A 15,235-nucleotide genomic window follows, 5' to 3' on the forward strand; every position below is an offset into this window, starting at 1 on the left:
AATACTAACTGCTTTCAAGCTTTGTTTACCACTTTTATTGTAAGAAAAGTTTTGCATAGCATCTCCCCATTTCTCCACAGCTAACATTATTTTTAAAAGCCCCAACCAAACTGTATTGGGAATTCAGTTCCCATAGAGAATTCAAGACCCCTTGAAACGTGAAAAAGAGCTTTGCTCAGTTTTCCTCTCAGGCATTGTAAAAGGCAGCATCACTATATATGTATCTTGGAAAGTTATAAGACATGGATGTGTGTTAAATAGCTTGAATGTTACTGTGAAATATCTGTAGACAATGCTCAGTCTTCATGTTATCTAAGCAATCTTTAAATCTGTCATACGATTGGGCACAGAATAAATGGCTGTTGGAAAAGACAAGAACACAGCTGTAAGAAGCAATAGGCAAAGTAGGAAAAAAAATGGAAGATTAAAAGATTTCGATTTCAAAGTCTGCTTGAAAAGCTTAAGTAGGACTTAAATTTTTTACATACACCAGCTGATCTGATGTTCTCCATCTGTTACTAGGCCCCGGAGGCTGACTGGCCGTTAAACACAGAATGATGACTAGTGTAGCAGGTGCAGTGAACTTGGAAGGTGTGGAGCAAATAAAACAAGGCCATGGCATCTATAAGAAATGTTGACCCTCAGGAAATTTTAAAAGGTTCCACACTGTGGTATTCATGACGTATGTGTGAGAGGTATGATGGCAAGTGTATTTCTCATGAAAGTACCTCAATTACTTGCATATTGTTATTTCTTTAGAATTCCCAGGTCCTATATTATGCAATGACTTACGACTCAAAGAGAACCATGACTTGCTCTGACAAACTGCCTTTTAATGCAATTCATTGGACGAATGTCAATGGGAGTGTTTCCTGAGCTACACCCTTTGCTAAAATAATTTTCTAAGCCTATTGCTTTGAGTCAACTATTCTCTTCCCATAAGTTTTTCTTGACACCCCTTGACATCTGCATAAAATTGAAGCTTCTTATTAGCACCTTTTAGGATTTCCAGCATTCCACATGATGAATCTCTTTCTTATGTGCTCACCTGAACCTCTTCTCAATCTCTGTGTCCTGACACCTGTTTATTCCCTTTTCTATAACTTCTCGCCACCATTTTGTTCTTCCATTTGTCTGCAACTGCTTGCCTTAGTGCAACCAACAAGTTCTCTCTTGATGCAATCTCTCTTTATGGAATTTTTAAAATTAAGTTTCCAAAATGGCTGGTGAGAAACTTGCAAGGGGGAATTTTCTAAAGAATTGCTGGAATTCTACTGAGGACAATTTTTTCTTTATATATTAAATACCGGGCCGCTCTACAGGAAAGATATTTTTTAAACTTTTCTTATCAACAATTTCTTTTTCTTTGTTCCTAGTCCTCATGCTAGGCTAGAGAGATTCTGCTCTTTTTCTCAAAACCCTCATCCAGTCCAACAGCAAAATCAGTTGGCTCTATCTTCAACTGACCCAAAATCCGACGATTTCTCATGACTTGCATATTACCTTGCCAATCTAAGCCACAAGCAGTTCTTGCCTGGGTGCACTGAAGCCTCTTCTCCACATAGCAGCCTGGGTGATCATTTGAAAACATGTTAGCTCATGCTACTCCCTTGCTCAAAAGCTCTCGACAGCACCAAATCTCTTTCAAAATAAAAGTACTTATGATGGTCAATAACGTTCTACACAACCTGACCTAGTTCCTTCTCTGACTTCATCTTCTACCTCTCCTCTTGCCCCACCTCATCACAGTCTCCCCCTCAGCTCCTCATTGTCAACTGCTTGCTTTACTCTTCTCCTTCCTATACCACCGTTTCTCCAGTTCTTTCTACTGCCAGCCCCTCGCTTTACTCAGGTTTCTGCTCATAATTTTTTTCCCTCAAAGATCTTTGTTGACCACAGAATCAAAAATAGCACTTCTCATCTCCCTTTGTTCCTTTACCCTGCTTTGATTTTCTTCATAAGATCCTTTCTGTGTCCTATAGCACATATTGAATTGTCATTTAGTTATTTTATACCCCCTTAGCTATTGCTCTAAAAATAACAGAAATGTAAAAAAAAAAATGAGAAGATGAAATTTATTGGCTTAGTTCTCTGCTTCTGCCCACTGTGCCTAAAAAGCTGCCTACCACATAGATGTTGCTCCCAGTGAGTATGTGTTGAATGAAGAAAAGTAAGTTGAGAGTGTATTCTGTGCCGCTGGACACCCTTTGTTAAAATCATTTTTGTAAGTCTCAATAGCAATTTTATTTCAGGATTCTGCTAATGTGCTTCTACAACTAGAACAAATGCAAGAATGAGGGAGGAATAATTTCACAGCATGAAGCAATGGAAGTAGTCACCATAGCACACCCTTTAAAAAAGCCACCTTTCAAGATATCATGGAGGTCACATCACCTGTCCAAACCTATTCTCTGTTAAGCACTGGTGATGCTTTGACTATGCTAGGTACATAACAAAGAAGTCCCAGTGAAGCTAACACCATAGTAAATTTCTAAATTGACCAGTTTTACATGAAGGCAGCAGTGCCTCAAATACCACACATTCTCTAAGAGTATATGGAACACACAGGTAAATTCTTCTCCCACCCTACCATATGATAAAATATCGTGCTGTAGCTAACACCTTGGTGGGACATTTTTCTCAAGTACATGAAAGTATATAGGTCACGGGTTCCAAACAGCTGATTTGGATTAGGTGACACTTTTAGAAATGCAAAACCAAAGATTTTCCCCATCTGTCTCCCTTCATTCAGATTCCAAGCATCTCTGCTAGGGTTTTTGACAACACCATGTCCAAGCATATTCCTTGAGATATCTGCATTTAGAGCTAGAGATTGATTTGTTTTCTAAATGTGGCAACATCTTTAGCTTAATCTTGTGTGTTCTAAAAATTCATTGGACTTTATTAAAAATAAAGTCCATCATTTTAGTGAGACACTGCACAGGCCATAGCTGCTGAAAGAGTCCCACAAATCTCAGGCATTGGGAACCCCTCTGCTGGAGACAGAGCAGAATCTGAAATAAGGGCATAACATTTAGCCACTAATTAACTTGAGGAATTTGGATTTAATTTCTTGAGACTCCTTATTGTAAAGAGGAAGATAACAAATATAGACTTTAATTTCTTTGAACTTCAACATATTTTGATTTTAACATGCAAGAGGATTTAAATATTTACTTATTACTCCTAGGGGATTTTTAAAGGAAGAGAATTTATAGTCAGAAGTGGGGCATCTCAGTATTGTTGGATTTAATGATTGAAGTAGTTTTATAGATTTTATTACCAGATATCCAATCTGTCATTTAATCTTCCTGCAGAACCTCTGATAGACTGTGTTGGATAATATGATAGACATAATTTAGAATAATTAGAAGAAAGGAAAGTATCTTCTGAGTATAGTGTGGTCTTGAAGTCAATTGAATTAATGAACTATTTTCATTCATTTTGCGATCTTTGGGTGATATTGCCATTGGAGAAGATCCATATAGAAGGAATGATTGGCATTGGGAGAATGACTTCATCAAATGTCATTTTAGTAGATAGCTAATTTTGATTAAAATCCATATTTTCACCATAGACAACTGGTTATGTAGAATGAATGGGTTAAAAATATAAAAAATCTGGGGACTGATGCAGGAGGAGTTTCTTTAATCTAATTCTTAATATCAGTTTAATGTGGAGTGTATAATTATCTCTGTCTCACTCCATCCTTCCCTCACTCCTCTCATGTGGTACGAATTATCCAGTTTTGGAGAATTTCAAATGAAATTTTTAAATGAACATTTGCCCCACCTCATCACAGTCTCCCCCTCAGCTCCTCATTGTCAACTGCTTGCTTTACTCTTCTCCTTCCTATACCACCGTTTCTCCAGTTCTTTCTACTGCCAGCCCCTCGCTTTACTCAGGTTTCTGCTCATAATTTTTTTCCCTCAAAGATCTTTGTTGACCACAGAATCAAAAATAGCACTTCTCATCTCCCTTTGTTCCTTTACCCTGCTTTGATTTTCTTCATAAGATCCTTTCTGTGTCCTATAGCACATATTGAATTGTCATTTAGTTATTTTATACCCCCTTAGCTATTGCTCTAAAAATAACAGAAATGTAAAAAAAAAAATGAGAAGATGAAATTTATTGGCTTAGTTCTCTGCTTCTGCCCACTGTGCCTAAAAAGCTGCCTACCACATAGATGTTGCTCCCAGTGAGTATGTGTTGAATGAAGAAAAGTAAGTTGAGAGTGTATTCTGTGCCGCTGGACACCCTTTGTTAAAATCATTTTTGTAAGTCTCAATAGCAATTTTATTTCAGGATTCTGCTAATGTGCTTCTACAACTAGAACAAATGCAAGAATGAGGGAGGAATAATTTCACAGCATGAAGCAATGGAAGTAGTCACCATAGCACACCCTTTAAAAAAGCCACCTTTCAAGATATCATGGAGGTCACATCACCTGTCCAAACCTATTCTCTGTTAAGCACTGGTGATGCTTTGACTATGCTAGGTACATAACAAAGAAGTCCCAGTGAAGCTAACACCATAGTAAATTTCTAAATTGACCAGTTTTACATGAAGGCAGCAGTGCCTCAAATACCACACATTCTCTAAGAGTATATGGAACACACAGGTAAATTCTTCTCCCACCCTACCATATGATAAAATATCGTGCTGTAGCTAACACCTTGGTGGGACATTTTTCTCAAGTACATGAAAGTATATAGGTCACGGGTTCCAAACAGCTGATTTGGATTAGGTGACACTTTTAGAAATGCAAAACCAAAGATTTTCCCCATCTGTCTCCCTTCATTCAGATTCCAAGCATCTCTGCTAGGGTTTTTGACAACACCATGTCCAAGCATATTCCTTGAGATATCTGCATTTAGAGCTAGAGATTGATTTGTTTTCTAAATGTGGCAACATCTTTAGCTTAATCTTGTGTGTTCTAAAAATTCATTGGACTTTATTAAAAATAAAGTCCGTCATTTTAGTGAGACACTGCACAGGCCATAGCTGCTGAAAGAGTCCCACAAATCTCAGGCATTGGGAACCCCCTCTGCTGAGACAGAGCAGAATCTGAAATAAGGGCATAACATTTAGCCACTAATTAACTTGAGGAATTTGGATTTAATTTCTTGAGACTCCTTATTGTAAAGAGGAAGATAACAAATATAGACTTTAATTTCTTTGAACTTCAACATATTTTGATTTTAACATGCAAGAGGATTTAAATATTTACTTATTACTCCTAGGGGATTTTTAAAGGAAGAGAATTTATAGTCAGAAGTGGGGCATCTCAGTATTGTTGGATTTAATGATTGAAGTAGTTTTATAGATTTTATTACCAGATATCCAATCTGTCATTTAATCTTCCTGCAGAACCTCTGATAGACTGTGTTGGATAATATGATAGACATAATTTAGAATAATTAGAAGAAAGGAAAGTATCTTCTGAGTATAGTGTGGTCTTGAAGTCAATTGAATTAATGAACTATTTTCATTCATTTTGCTATCTTTGGGTGATATTGCCATTGGAGAAGATCCATATAGAAGGAATGATTGGCATTGGGAGAATGACTTCATCAAATGTCATTTTAGTAGATAGCTAATTTTGATTAAAATCCATATTTTCACCATAGACAACTGGTTATGTAGAATGAATGGGTTAAAAATATAAAAAATCTGGGGACTGATGCAGGAGGAGTTTCTTTAATCTAATTCTTAATATCAGTTTAATGTGGAGTGTATAATTATCTCTGTCTCACTCCATCCTTCCCTCACTCCTCTCATGTGGTACGAATTATCCAGTTTTGGAGAATTTCAAATGAAATTTTTGAATGAGAAATACATAGTTTCATCCCTTTCCCACCCTTCTTCTTCGGCACTGCCAGAAGCAAGTGTGTCATTCTATTCTTCCCATCCATGTTGTAAGTGTTACAGGGGCAGCTCCCTCAGTTAGAACTTACATTGTCTGGTCTTCCTTGAGAATGGCACAGAATCTCTCCTTTTGGTGTCCCTTGTCCACAGATGCATGACACATTTTCCAATATTAACTTTATAGCCATAGAATAATCTGTCATCATCTGTCTTTCTTTCTTAAACTTTTTTTCTCAAATGGCCTGAATTTGGGAAAGGATAAAAGTATAATTGATTGTTTCCTCAAATCCTAAGGCTACAATAGGGTATTTTGTTTCTTAGCTAAAAAAAGGAAGTCAGGACAATTTGTCACTTCTCAGAGCATCTCCCTGAGCTCAGTGGAAAAGAAAAATATTATCCATATAATTGTTATAAAAATACACTGTAACTAGGAAATATAAATGTTCTCAATTTGAGGAAATGGATAACTATTTATGAATACAATTAAGTGACTAATTAGAAATGTGGGGATTATTTCAGCAGTGCTTGAGGTATATTTAACTCTGACCTCTAGCTCTGGGACTGTTTCAGCTTCATTAAGCTGCCATAGCTATACTTAATCTATTCCGCTATGTTGCAAATGTTTATTTTTCCACATTTCCAGCCCATTAGCATCTCTAATATAACATGGGCTCTTACAACCACTCTCAGTCTCATAATTAGTGAGTATTGTTTGTCAAACACCCCCAACATCCCTGTGTTCAGGAATCAGAGGAAAGACCTTCCCAGGAGGTAGGTTTGAGGTAACTCGGGGCCAGGTAACGCAGTCAGTGCCCATACAGAGATAAAGATGTTTTGTATCTTCTTTGTGCCATAAGAGAATGAACCAATACCTTAAACATGTTGGCATTTCTATTCTGAAAAGTTCTAACCTGGAGAGAAGATTATAAGAAATATGCTAAGTGGCTTCAAGTGTTTCAAAAAAGTTTGTAGAGAGTCCTTGTTCCAAGATGTTTCAAAAGAGAAATAAGAATAAATGGGTGGAATACATAAGCTGAAATACTTGAGCTTAATGAAATAATAACTTTTTAACAATTACAGCTCTAAAGCCATGAAATAAGCTGCCTTTGGTAATAGTAAACTACTTCAAATCATCTCATAGTGCTGTTGTCCAACGAATTCCTACTCAGACTGTAAAGTCAGACCAAGCCCAGGTGAACTTTGAGAATCTATGACTCTATGAAGGTTTTTCCCATAAACAAAAGAAGGAAATTTGAATTCAGTTTTTGGAGGAGAAAACTTTAATATATTTTATCTTATTATACATTTTCCCTAAATTACAAAGTCAATTGCTGCAAATATATTCTGCTACAAAGCTTTCTGTAAGAAATATCTCTATAAGAAAATACATCTCATTAACATTTCCTGTAAATAAATTACTTCAAATAATAATTTTTGAAGGGATGTACATAAGGGAAATAATGCAGAAACCAGATTGAAAATGTAATTGCTATATAAAAAAATGTTTGACTGAAATGTTTCATTCTCATGTTGCCAAGCTTATAGAAACCTATTTGTACAGGCTTTGGTTCTTGGATAGATTAGTTTATAATTTTTGTTTTAAAAGATATGTGGAGAAAACATAAATCTTAATCATCCTAGTAAATATGTGTGGGAAGCTGAAATTCTTAATACACATGCAGGCTCAGGTTCAATTTCTATTGAGAGAACTTGAATTTGAGACTGCAGATGAGGTTTAAGTAAAAGAAAATTAAGGAGTGACTTTCAGTCTTTAAAAGAAAAGGTCAAAAGTAACAACTATAACTTTTTTTTTCCTTATGCTTTGGACACAATATTTAGAACTGAGTAAAGTAAAAAAGTAACAAAATGGTTTCAAAGTATTGAGAACCTGGGGTTTTTATGGATTAGCAATATGTAGATTTTAAAAGTTATTTCATTTATATATTTTATTATCTCAATGGCTGCAAAAACAGAAACTATATCTTTGGCAAAAGCTGTTATAGATAAAGATGGTGCAGAAAAATCAGGTGGTGCCACCGGCCAGTTAGAAGCTTATCAAGGACAGTGGAACCTTATTATGCACTATCTGCCTTGGGAGTTGATTTCATGAGAACTTCTCATTTTATTTTAGGACCTCAAAAATATAAAAAATATATATTTGAGGTCAAACAGTGACCTTACACTGAACTCATCTGTGTGATAAATATTGAAACAGCAACCACGGAAATTTCTATTTAGGTTGTGCAGCCTTTGGCTTCAAATATAAAAAGTCATTTTGTGCTTTAGACATATGATCTGTGTGCTGCCAAAACCTAGATACTTGACAGTTTCCCCCAGTTCCTTGCTGTGTTTCAGTGCAGGCAGATACAACTCCAGTCGCTATTATCAGCTTTACCCTACTATACTGCAGAGTACGTAAAGAATAAATGTATTTACCAGTCTAATTCTATCGAAACATAGGGAATGCCAAAGCTTTAAAAAATAATGATCTCTATTAGCTTTGTTTCCCACATATTTTGGATATCTTAAAAAAGATTTGCACATCTGTGAAAATTCTGCTCTGTGCTATTCATGATTAGTGGGATAGGTTGGAAAATAAAATATATTCAAGGTAGTAATCATATACAATCAAGAAAGATGCAATGTTATTTCTTTAGACTTTTAATGAACTACTTTTGCCTTCTTATGCCAGTTCTTACTAAGTATAGGTGAAATTAAATTTTGAAAAATATAAATAAGAAATTTTGGGAAAAACAAGTTTGCATTTTTCTAAACACTTTGATAAAAGACCTGCAATAATCTGAAATTATTTGGAAAATACTATGTTTTTTTCTTATCTAAAGGCCTTTAATTGAGCAGTAGAAGCAATGTTCCAAGTTAAAAGGTGATTCTGTGTTGCAAATTTACTATGCTCCATATTTTCATTTTTTATTTAACAACTTTTTTTTATGTTCTAGAGCCTATTGTACACCAAGATATACTGGGAGTATTTTATTAAACTATAACTTTGAATAGAAATATGGCTTTGGGTTATTTTATAGACGATCACCAATCTGAAGGAAACTGATCCTTCAGCACAACCTAAACTTTTGGAAAGTCATGGTATATGTCAGTAATTTTCACTGTGCTTTTTTTTTTCAGTAACTGCATTTTCACAAATGTGTACATTATTTACATAAACGACTTGCATAATGGAAAACACTGGTTGTACTACATTTGTCACCCTTTCCAATCAGCTCAGTTCTCTTTTTCTTTCTCTTGCTCACTCTGTGATCTATATACTTATCATGTTCCTTATTTTAACCATTCTTCTGAGATTCAAATTCTATTTTCCACCATGCTGTGATGCATTAAATGCACAGATTCACAGTCTGTTCGTGATGCTTTTCTTCTAAGGTGATTATATTTTCTGACACACATGGAGTCTGGCTTTGGAAGAGTAGGTAGCATCTTTCCACACTTTACAAGACAGACCCTTGGCACAGTCACACCGCTGGAAAATTTCCAGCCCATGAGAGCCCTTCTTGCGCTGCTTGGTACAGACTTCGCCCTGATGGAGCACCGGTTTGCAGATTTTGGTCCAGAAGTGACGAGCACAGCAAAACCCTTCAACACAGTCTGATGATCTTAGGCAGGGGTCTCCTTCATGCCCTATAGAGGTGATGATCAAAAGATATTACCATGACACTTTAGAAAAAATTTTACTTTGTGATCTGTAGAACATAAATTACTTTTACTTATGCTATCTTCCATTATGTCTTAGATTCACATTGACTGGCTCTCTCTAATCATGTAAATCCATTCTTGTTTATTTCCATATTTGCTGTCTAAATATCAGGTTTAATAAATAGCTAGACTGTACTTCATCTTCTCTTTACTTTATCTTGGTCTGCTTTTGATATTTCTGTGATCATTATTATCTTTTTCCTAGGTGACTGAAAAATAAGTAAATAAAAATAATTGCTTTCAAATTAATTATTTTGATACCCTCTTGAAAGGTGTAAATGAACTCTGATTTGAGGAGAAGGCTGAAATTCTCAGATTCCTAAGATCATGTGTCAGAGTCTCGCCAGGAAGACAGAAATCAATTGTTCAAAACAGAAGATATTTAATGTGGAGAACTGGTCACACAGATAGTGGCAGGGCTAATAAGTATCAGAGGATGGATGGCATAGCAACACAGCAGGAGCCACTACCTCCCTCTTCGGGCTGGAGGATCCAAAGAAGCAGTTGATGGCAGAATTGGGAGCTGGAATCACTAGCTGAGATGAGAACTCAATAGGCCTGACTGGCAGGACTGAAGCCCCAAGGAGATAGAGCTCTGCCAGAAATACCGCCAGAGGTAGAGTGAACATGTCAGCTTTTTCCTTCTTCTGCCCTCCCAGTCTCTTACCACAGCCAAACCCAGGTGGCCAAAGACCCCCTGGGAGGGAGCCTAGGAAATGCAGTCTATAAAGTGCTGTGATACAGAAAAAGGGCAGATGGCTCCAGGGTCAACCAAGAACTTATCATAAAATAAAAAAATGCATAAAACACGTGGAATAAAAAATCTGGGTATTTATCTCAGAAATAAAAAAAAGATTAAATTAGCAAAGAGCACCCATACATCACAGTTGTTGTATAACCTGTGTAAAGATGGGGTCAACAAACTCCTCTGTAATGTCCCAGACTGGAAATATTTTTGGCTTACTAAGTCACAACAACTCCATTCTGCTGTTGTCTCACAAAAAATAGCCATAGATAATGCCTAAATGAATGAGCAAATCTGTGTTATAGTAAGATTATTTACAAAAACAGGCACAGGACAGATGTGGCTCACAGGACTATAATGTGTGAACCCTGGTCTAACGGGTCATCTGTCATCCCAGACTTAATCAATCCCACTGTAGGATGTGGACACAACTCATTAGCCATCAGCATAAGGGTTCTTCCTACTTGCCATTGTAAAATTATACATAGAATTATACAAAGACAATTAGAAAATTTGAAAGTGTGTTATGACATAAACATCTGTTGGAATAAAGAGGTATACTCGTACTAACAAATGCATGTGGATTTTGTAGAATAGCAACAAGATACATGGGTAAAGGGTCTTTAGACAGTGTAGACAAAGGATAATTGAAGAGGAATTGTCATTTACTAGCATTATCCACATAACCATTAGTATTCCAGGTCAGGCTAAAAGGTCAGATATTCTATATGACACCATCTCTGTAGAACCTGAAAATATGGGGAAATGGTTTTGTGGTCAAGCAAGTTAGAGAAATACAGTATTTTAAAAACTTAACCAGTCTACGGCCATGCCACCCTGAATGTGTCCTATCTCGTCTGATCTCAGAAGCTAAGCAGGGTCTGGCCTGGTTAGTATTTGGATGAGAGACCACCAAGAATACCAGGTGCTGTAGGCATTTTAAAAAAAAAAGTTAACCAGTCTTCCTCATTACTAAACTTTTCAGAGCCTTCAATATATCAAAAATAGGAAGATACATTATTATATAACTCTTGTCATAGGGCACTTTTATTCACAGAATGCCGTGAAAAAGTAGTGCTCCAAACAATACACTTGCAAAAAGCTTCCTTTAAAAATGGATTGTTTCATGGCTTCAAACTTGTACTATTAGTAAGTAAATTCCATAATTTTATACTTTTGAATTTTATTATTACTGATTAGTCTTCTCAAATATTTTGATACAAGCAAGGGTATTTTCTGGCCATACATAATCTCACTAAAAATGAATTATTTTAGTTAAGCTGGTTTTTGAATAGTATGTTTTCTGGTTGTTTAATGAAATGAAATTTCTGAATCTGAAGGTGAGAATAAAACTCAAAAACTTAGTGATTTAATCATGTGGCAGCAAACGTTTTCCCATTTGTTTTTCAGAATGCTTTATCCTTTGGCATGTGACAGACATGCTTATTTAGGAAATTTCTTCTACATTCTCTGTAAAAGGCAGGACTGTTGAGAAAATGGCATGGTTAATCATAGCACTGCTATTCTTGTAACATATATTTTCTAATAATTTAAGATTTCTAAGAACCCTCTAAGCATCACCGAAATTAAGAATTAATAAATTCAGTTAAAATCTTGCTTTTAAAGTATCTTTGTATTTTTTCTAAAACCAATGGAATTAATTATCTATATTTTTCTTTACTTCTTCATAAAACAAGGAAAAGTAAACAGAATTACAGATATCCCTACCTTTTATATGTGACATCTTAGTGTGTGGTCTTCCTAGATTCTGCCATCCCAGGTCGTGGTTTGAGTAATGACCATGGTTTCGATCTCTGTGCCGAGTGCCATCCAGAGCTGGGATGTGAGGGGTTAAGATGCTCTCAGTGACTGGGATGCAGATGCCTGGAGATGGTTAGATAAGCGGTTAGTCTTATTCAACTCTGTACAATGTGGTTCTTATCCAAGTATTCACCTAATTTGAGGTATGAAGCCATCTATCTATCTCTCTATCATCTATCTATTCATTCATCCATTTCTTATTTACATATTTATTGAGACTGAGTATTAAATAGTTTGGTTCTGACCAGGTTTCCTTGATTTGAATCTTGTCTCTCTCAAGACCAAGTGACCTTGGGCAATAATAGGAATTAAAACAGGATTTATTTAATTAAGTTATTGTGGATACATGTGAAGTACTTTGAATAGTGACATAGTAAAGTATTAAATTAATATTAGCTATTAGTACTTTAAAATTGTCTAACCAGACATCTGTCTTAGGGATTCAGGTCTCATTGTTCGGTCAACAACACAATCCCAGTCTACACTATAAACATCTCTAAAGGTATGAGGTCTGCTTCCCTTCACCTCCTGACCAAGGTATTTGCAGAGGTCAGGAACAAATATAGGAATATTGTATGACTAAGTATATGTTTCTAATCACCTTCTGCAATTATTTACCAGTTTTATCATGTGTTTTCTCTGGTTCTTCGTTTTATTATTAATGCTGAATTTGTACCTATAAATTCATTGAGATTAGGTGAAGCTATGCTGGTGGCATGGCTGGTGGATAAACTCCTATGTCTCATTTTGGAGGAACCAATCACTCCATCACCATCTGTGTGTGCCACGGGGGGAGGCCTTCATAAAGGACACCTCGAGTATAAGAATCAAGGTATAAAACTGAAACTGGTATAAAATAGCAAGATGGACTCACAACTGTATTGCTAAATCATAGCAGATTTCTTTCTTTGGTTCTTTTGCATGTGTTTAGTTATAGATTTAGTGAAATAAAACATCTAGCTATTTATATGCAACTCTTCAACATGGCAAATACTAGCTCAGCATAGATTATTAAATACAGAAGGTAATTAGAGTTTAGGAAAATTAAGATTTGGGAGATAATTCAGGAAATCCTACGCAGATCTAAACCATGATTGAATTCCTGTCACTTATAAAAGACTCCTTACATTTCAGGAGTCTAAGAAGAAGGCAGCCTAACTTACTAGCCAGGACTCCTATATGAAAAGAAAGAGGCCCATCAACACTGAGCAAGATCTTTACCATTATTGCAGCGGGTACCAGGACAACACATGCCGTCTCTATGGCAGCGTTTCTTTTTCCTTCGACACACCATGCAGGCCGACGATCCTTGGTGGGGACTGTGGCAATATCTCCCAACTTCACATTCCTTATCACTGCTACAAGGGTAGGCCTGTCATGAAGTGGAACAATACCAAAAGCAAAGTAGATTAGACATTTTAACATTTATGAAAAGTTACTGCCACAAATTATGATGGAAAATAAGTCACAACATGTGCCTCCTCAAAGTGTACCATTGTAATAATGTTCTGAGCAGAGGTTCCACATACATAGTGACACTTGAGGACCTTGTAAATATTGATTGTTGATGGTGAAAAAGATCAAGTTGACACTATATGTTTTCATTGACACAACCTTGGAGTTAAAATTTCGACTTCGTGTTACTTAGTTGAGCCCTTAAGCATGACTTTGGGGGCTCAGAAATAGTTGTAATAGTTATATTGCCACAGATTTAAGGTGTGACTGAGTCGGCCTAGCCACTCTGATTTTACTTGCTAAACTAGGATGCAGAAAGGGATAAATAAAACAACAAAGGGCTGTGCTAGAACCTAAATAACACATCTGCCCAATCATGGAACAAATATTATGAGCAACTGCTCACAATTTCTGCCTGTGAGGAGCAAAGGGGAGACCGCTTCTAATTTGGTGATGAACGGCAGCAGCAGCGTTGTTCTGAGTGGTCAGAGAGCTAAGTGCCAGGTACACCACCATGTTCTCAGGAAACAGAAAAAGCAGGCTCCTGACATATAAGAATAGCCCTATGGGCTACTGCACCTTCAAGTTATACAGAAAAGACTTCTGTTCCTACATTTCTCTACCAAGTTATGTGTTCAGAAGGCTACTTAAGCAGTGTCATATCATCTTACAAAATAAAAACATATTCTACATTATGTACTCCTTGCCTGTTGGAAGTCATTGGAACACCTAAAATGTTCCTGAGGGACAACTCTCGGGGACTGAGAGTTGATAAACCTAAATGTCACACTACAGACCAAATTTACTCATATTTTGAGACATGTTGACAAGGAGACTTGTTTGTCTTTTTTTTTTTTTTTTTTTGGTAATTCATTATTTCCCCTGATTTTTAGAGTAATGCATGGTTATTTTTTTAATTGAAAAATACAAAAATTAAAAAAAAAGAAGTTATGCAGTTGTTTTTAAGCAATCATAAATGATATAATAAATGATATGAATATAAAACAATGGGATAAAATATTTGTGACTCAAATAATTAGTGTGATGTGAATGCTTTACTTATGCCATGAGGTTTGATGGCCTAACTCTGCATGCAGTGCTTATTTCTCTTCTCCTTCTCTGTCTTTCTCTTTCTTTCTTTTATTGTTTTTTCCATCGTCTTTTCTCACCAACCCTTCTCCTGCATATGTGTATAGACATTATGTGTATACATTCAGCCCCCAAGTGTTTTTCATTTAGATTGGAATATCTTCAGTTAGAGTAAATAAATATGAAATTGATGTGAGTCAGAAAACTTTACATGTTGTTCCGTGAAAACAACATACTTTTAGCATCATTACAATTTACAGTTTGCTCTCAAAAGAAAATAGAAAATAAAAAAAAAACATTAACTTTAAATTGAGAGTGCTTTTGAAAGATTGTACAGTGGCAATATTTGATGCTTATATTATAATTGGAGCCAGATAAAGCTATAAAATGATTTGCATATGATTGCTTCACTATGGAACCCCATTATTAGACATATGGGAGAAGCTGAATGAAGTTGAATTCAGAGTACTACTCAGTTTTTTAAGAATCCCAAACCGATGAAAACAAAACAAATGTCACTTCCTGACTTGC

General features: G+C 35.9%; 1 protein-coding gene and 1 pseudogene across 1 annotated transcript in view; one reads left to right on the top strand and one right to left on the bottom strand.

The window, feature by feature from the left end:
- Window positions 1-9,067: 9,067 nt before the first annotated feature.
- The window catches only part of DKK2 (dickkopf WNT signaling pathway inhibitor 2), a 96,186-nt gene continuing 90,018 nt past the window's right edge, over window positions 9,068-15,235 (bottom strand). The window contains exons 2-4 of the mRNA XM_006918895.1: window positions 13,382-13,532; window positions 12,068-12,223; window positions 9,068-9,519 (exon numbers count right to left, since the gene is read on the bottom strand). Of these exons, the coding sequence (XP_006918957.1) occupies window positions 9,269-9,519; window positions 12,068-12,223; window positions 13,382-13,532 (558 nt within the window). The 3' untranslated portion in view covers window positions 9,068-9,268. The remainder of the gene's footprint in view (window positions 9,520-12,067; window positions 12,224-13,381; window positions 13,533-15,235) is intronic.
- Window positions 11,159-11,276, top strand: LOC112485718 (annotated as a pseudogene).

This window comes from Pteropus alecto, unplaced genomic scaffold (genome assembly GCF_000325575.1).
Source record: "Pteropus alecto unplaced genomic scaffold, ASM32557v1 scaffold5, whole genome shotgun sequence".
Taxonomy (NCBI): Eukaryota; Metazoa; Chordata; class Mammalia; order Chiroptera; family Pteropodidae; genus Pteropus; species Pteropus alecto.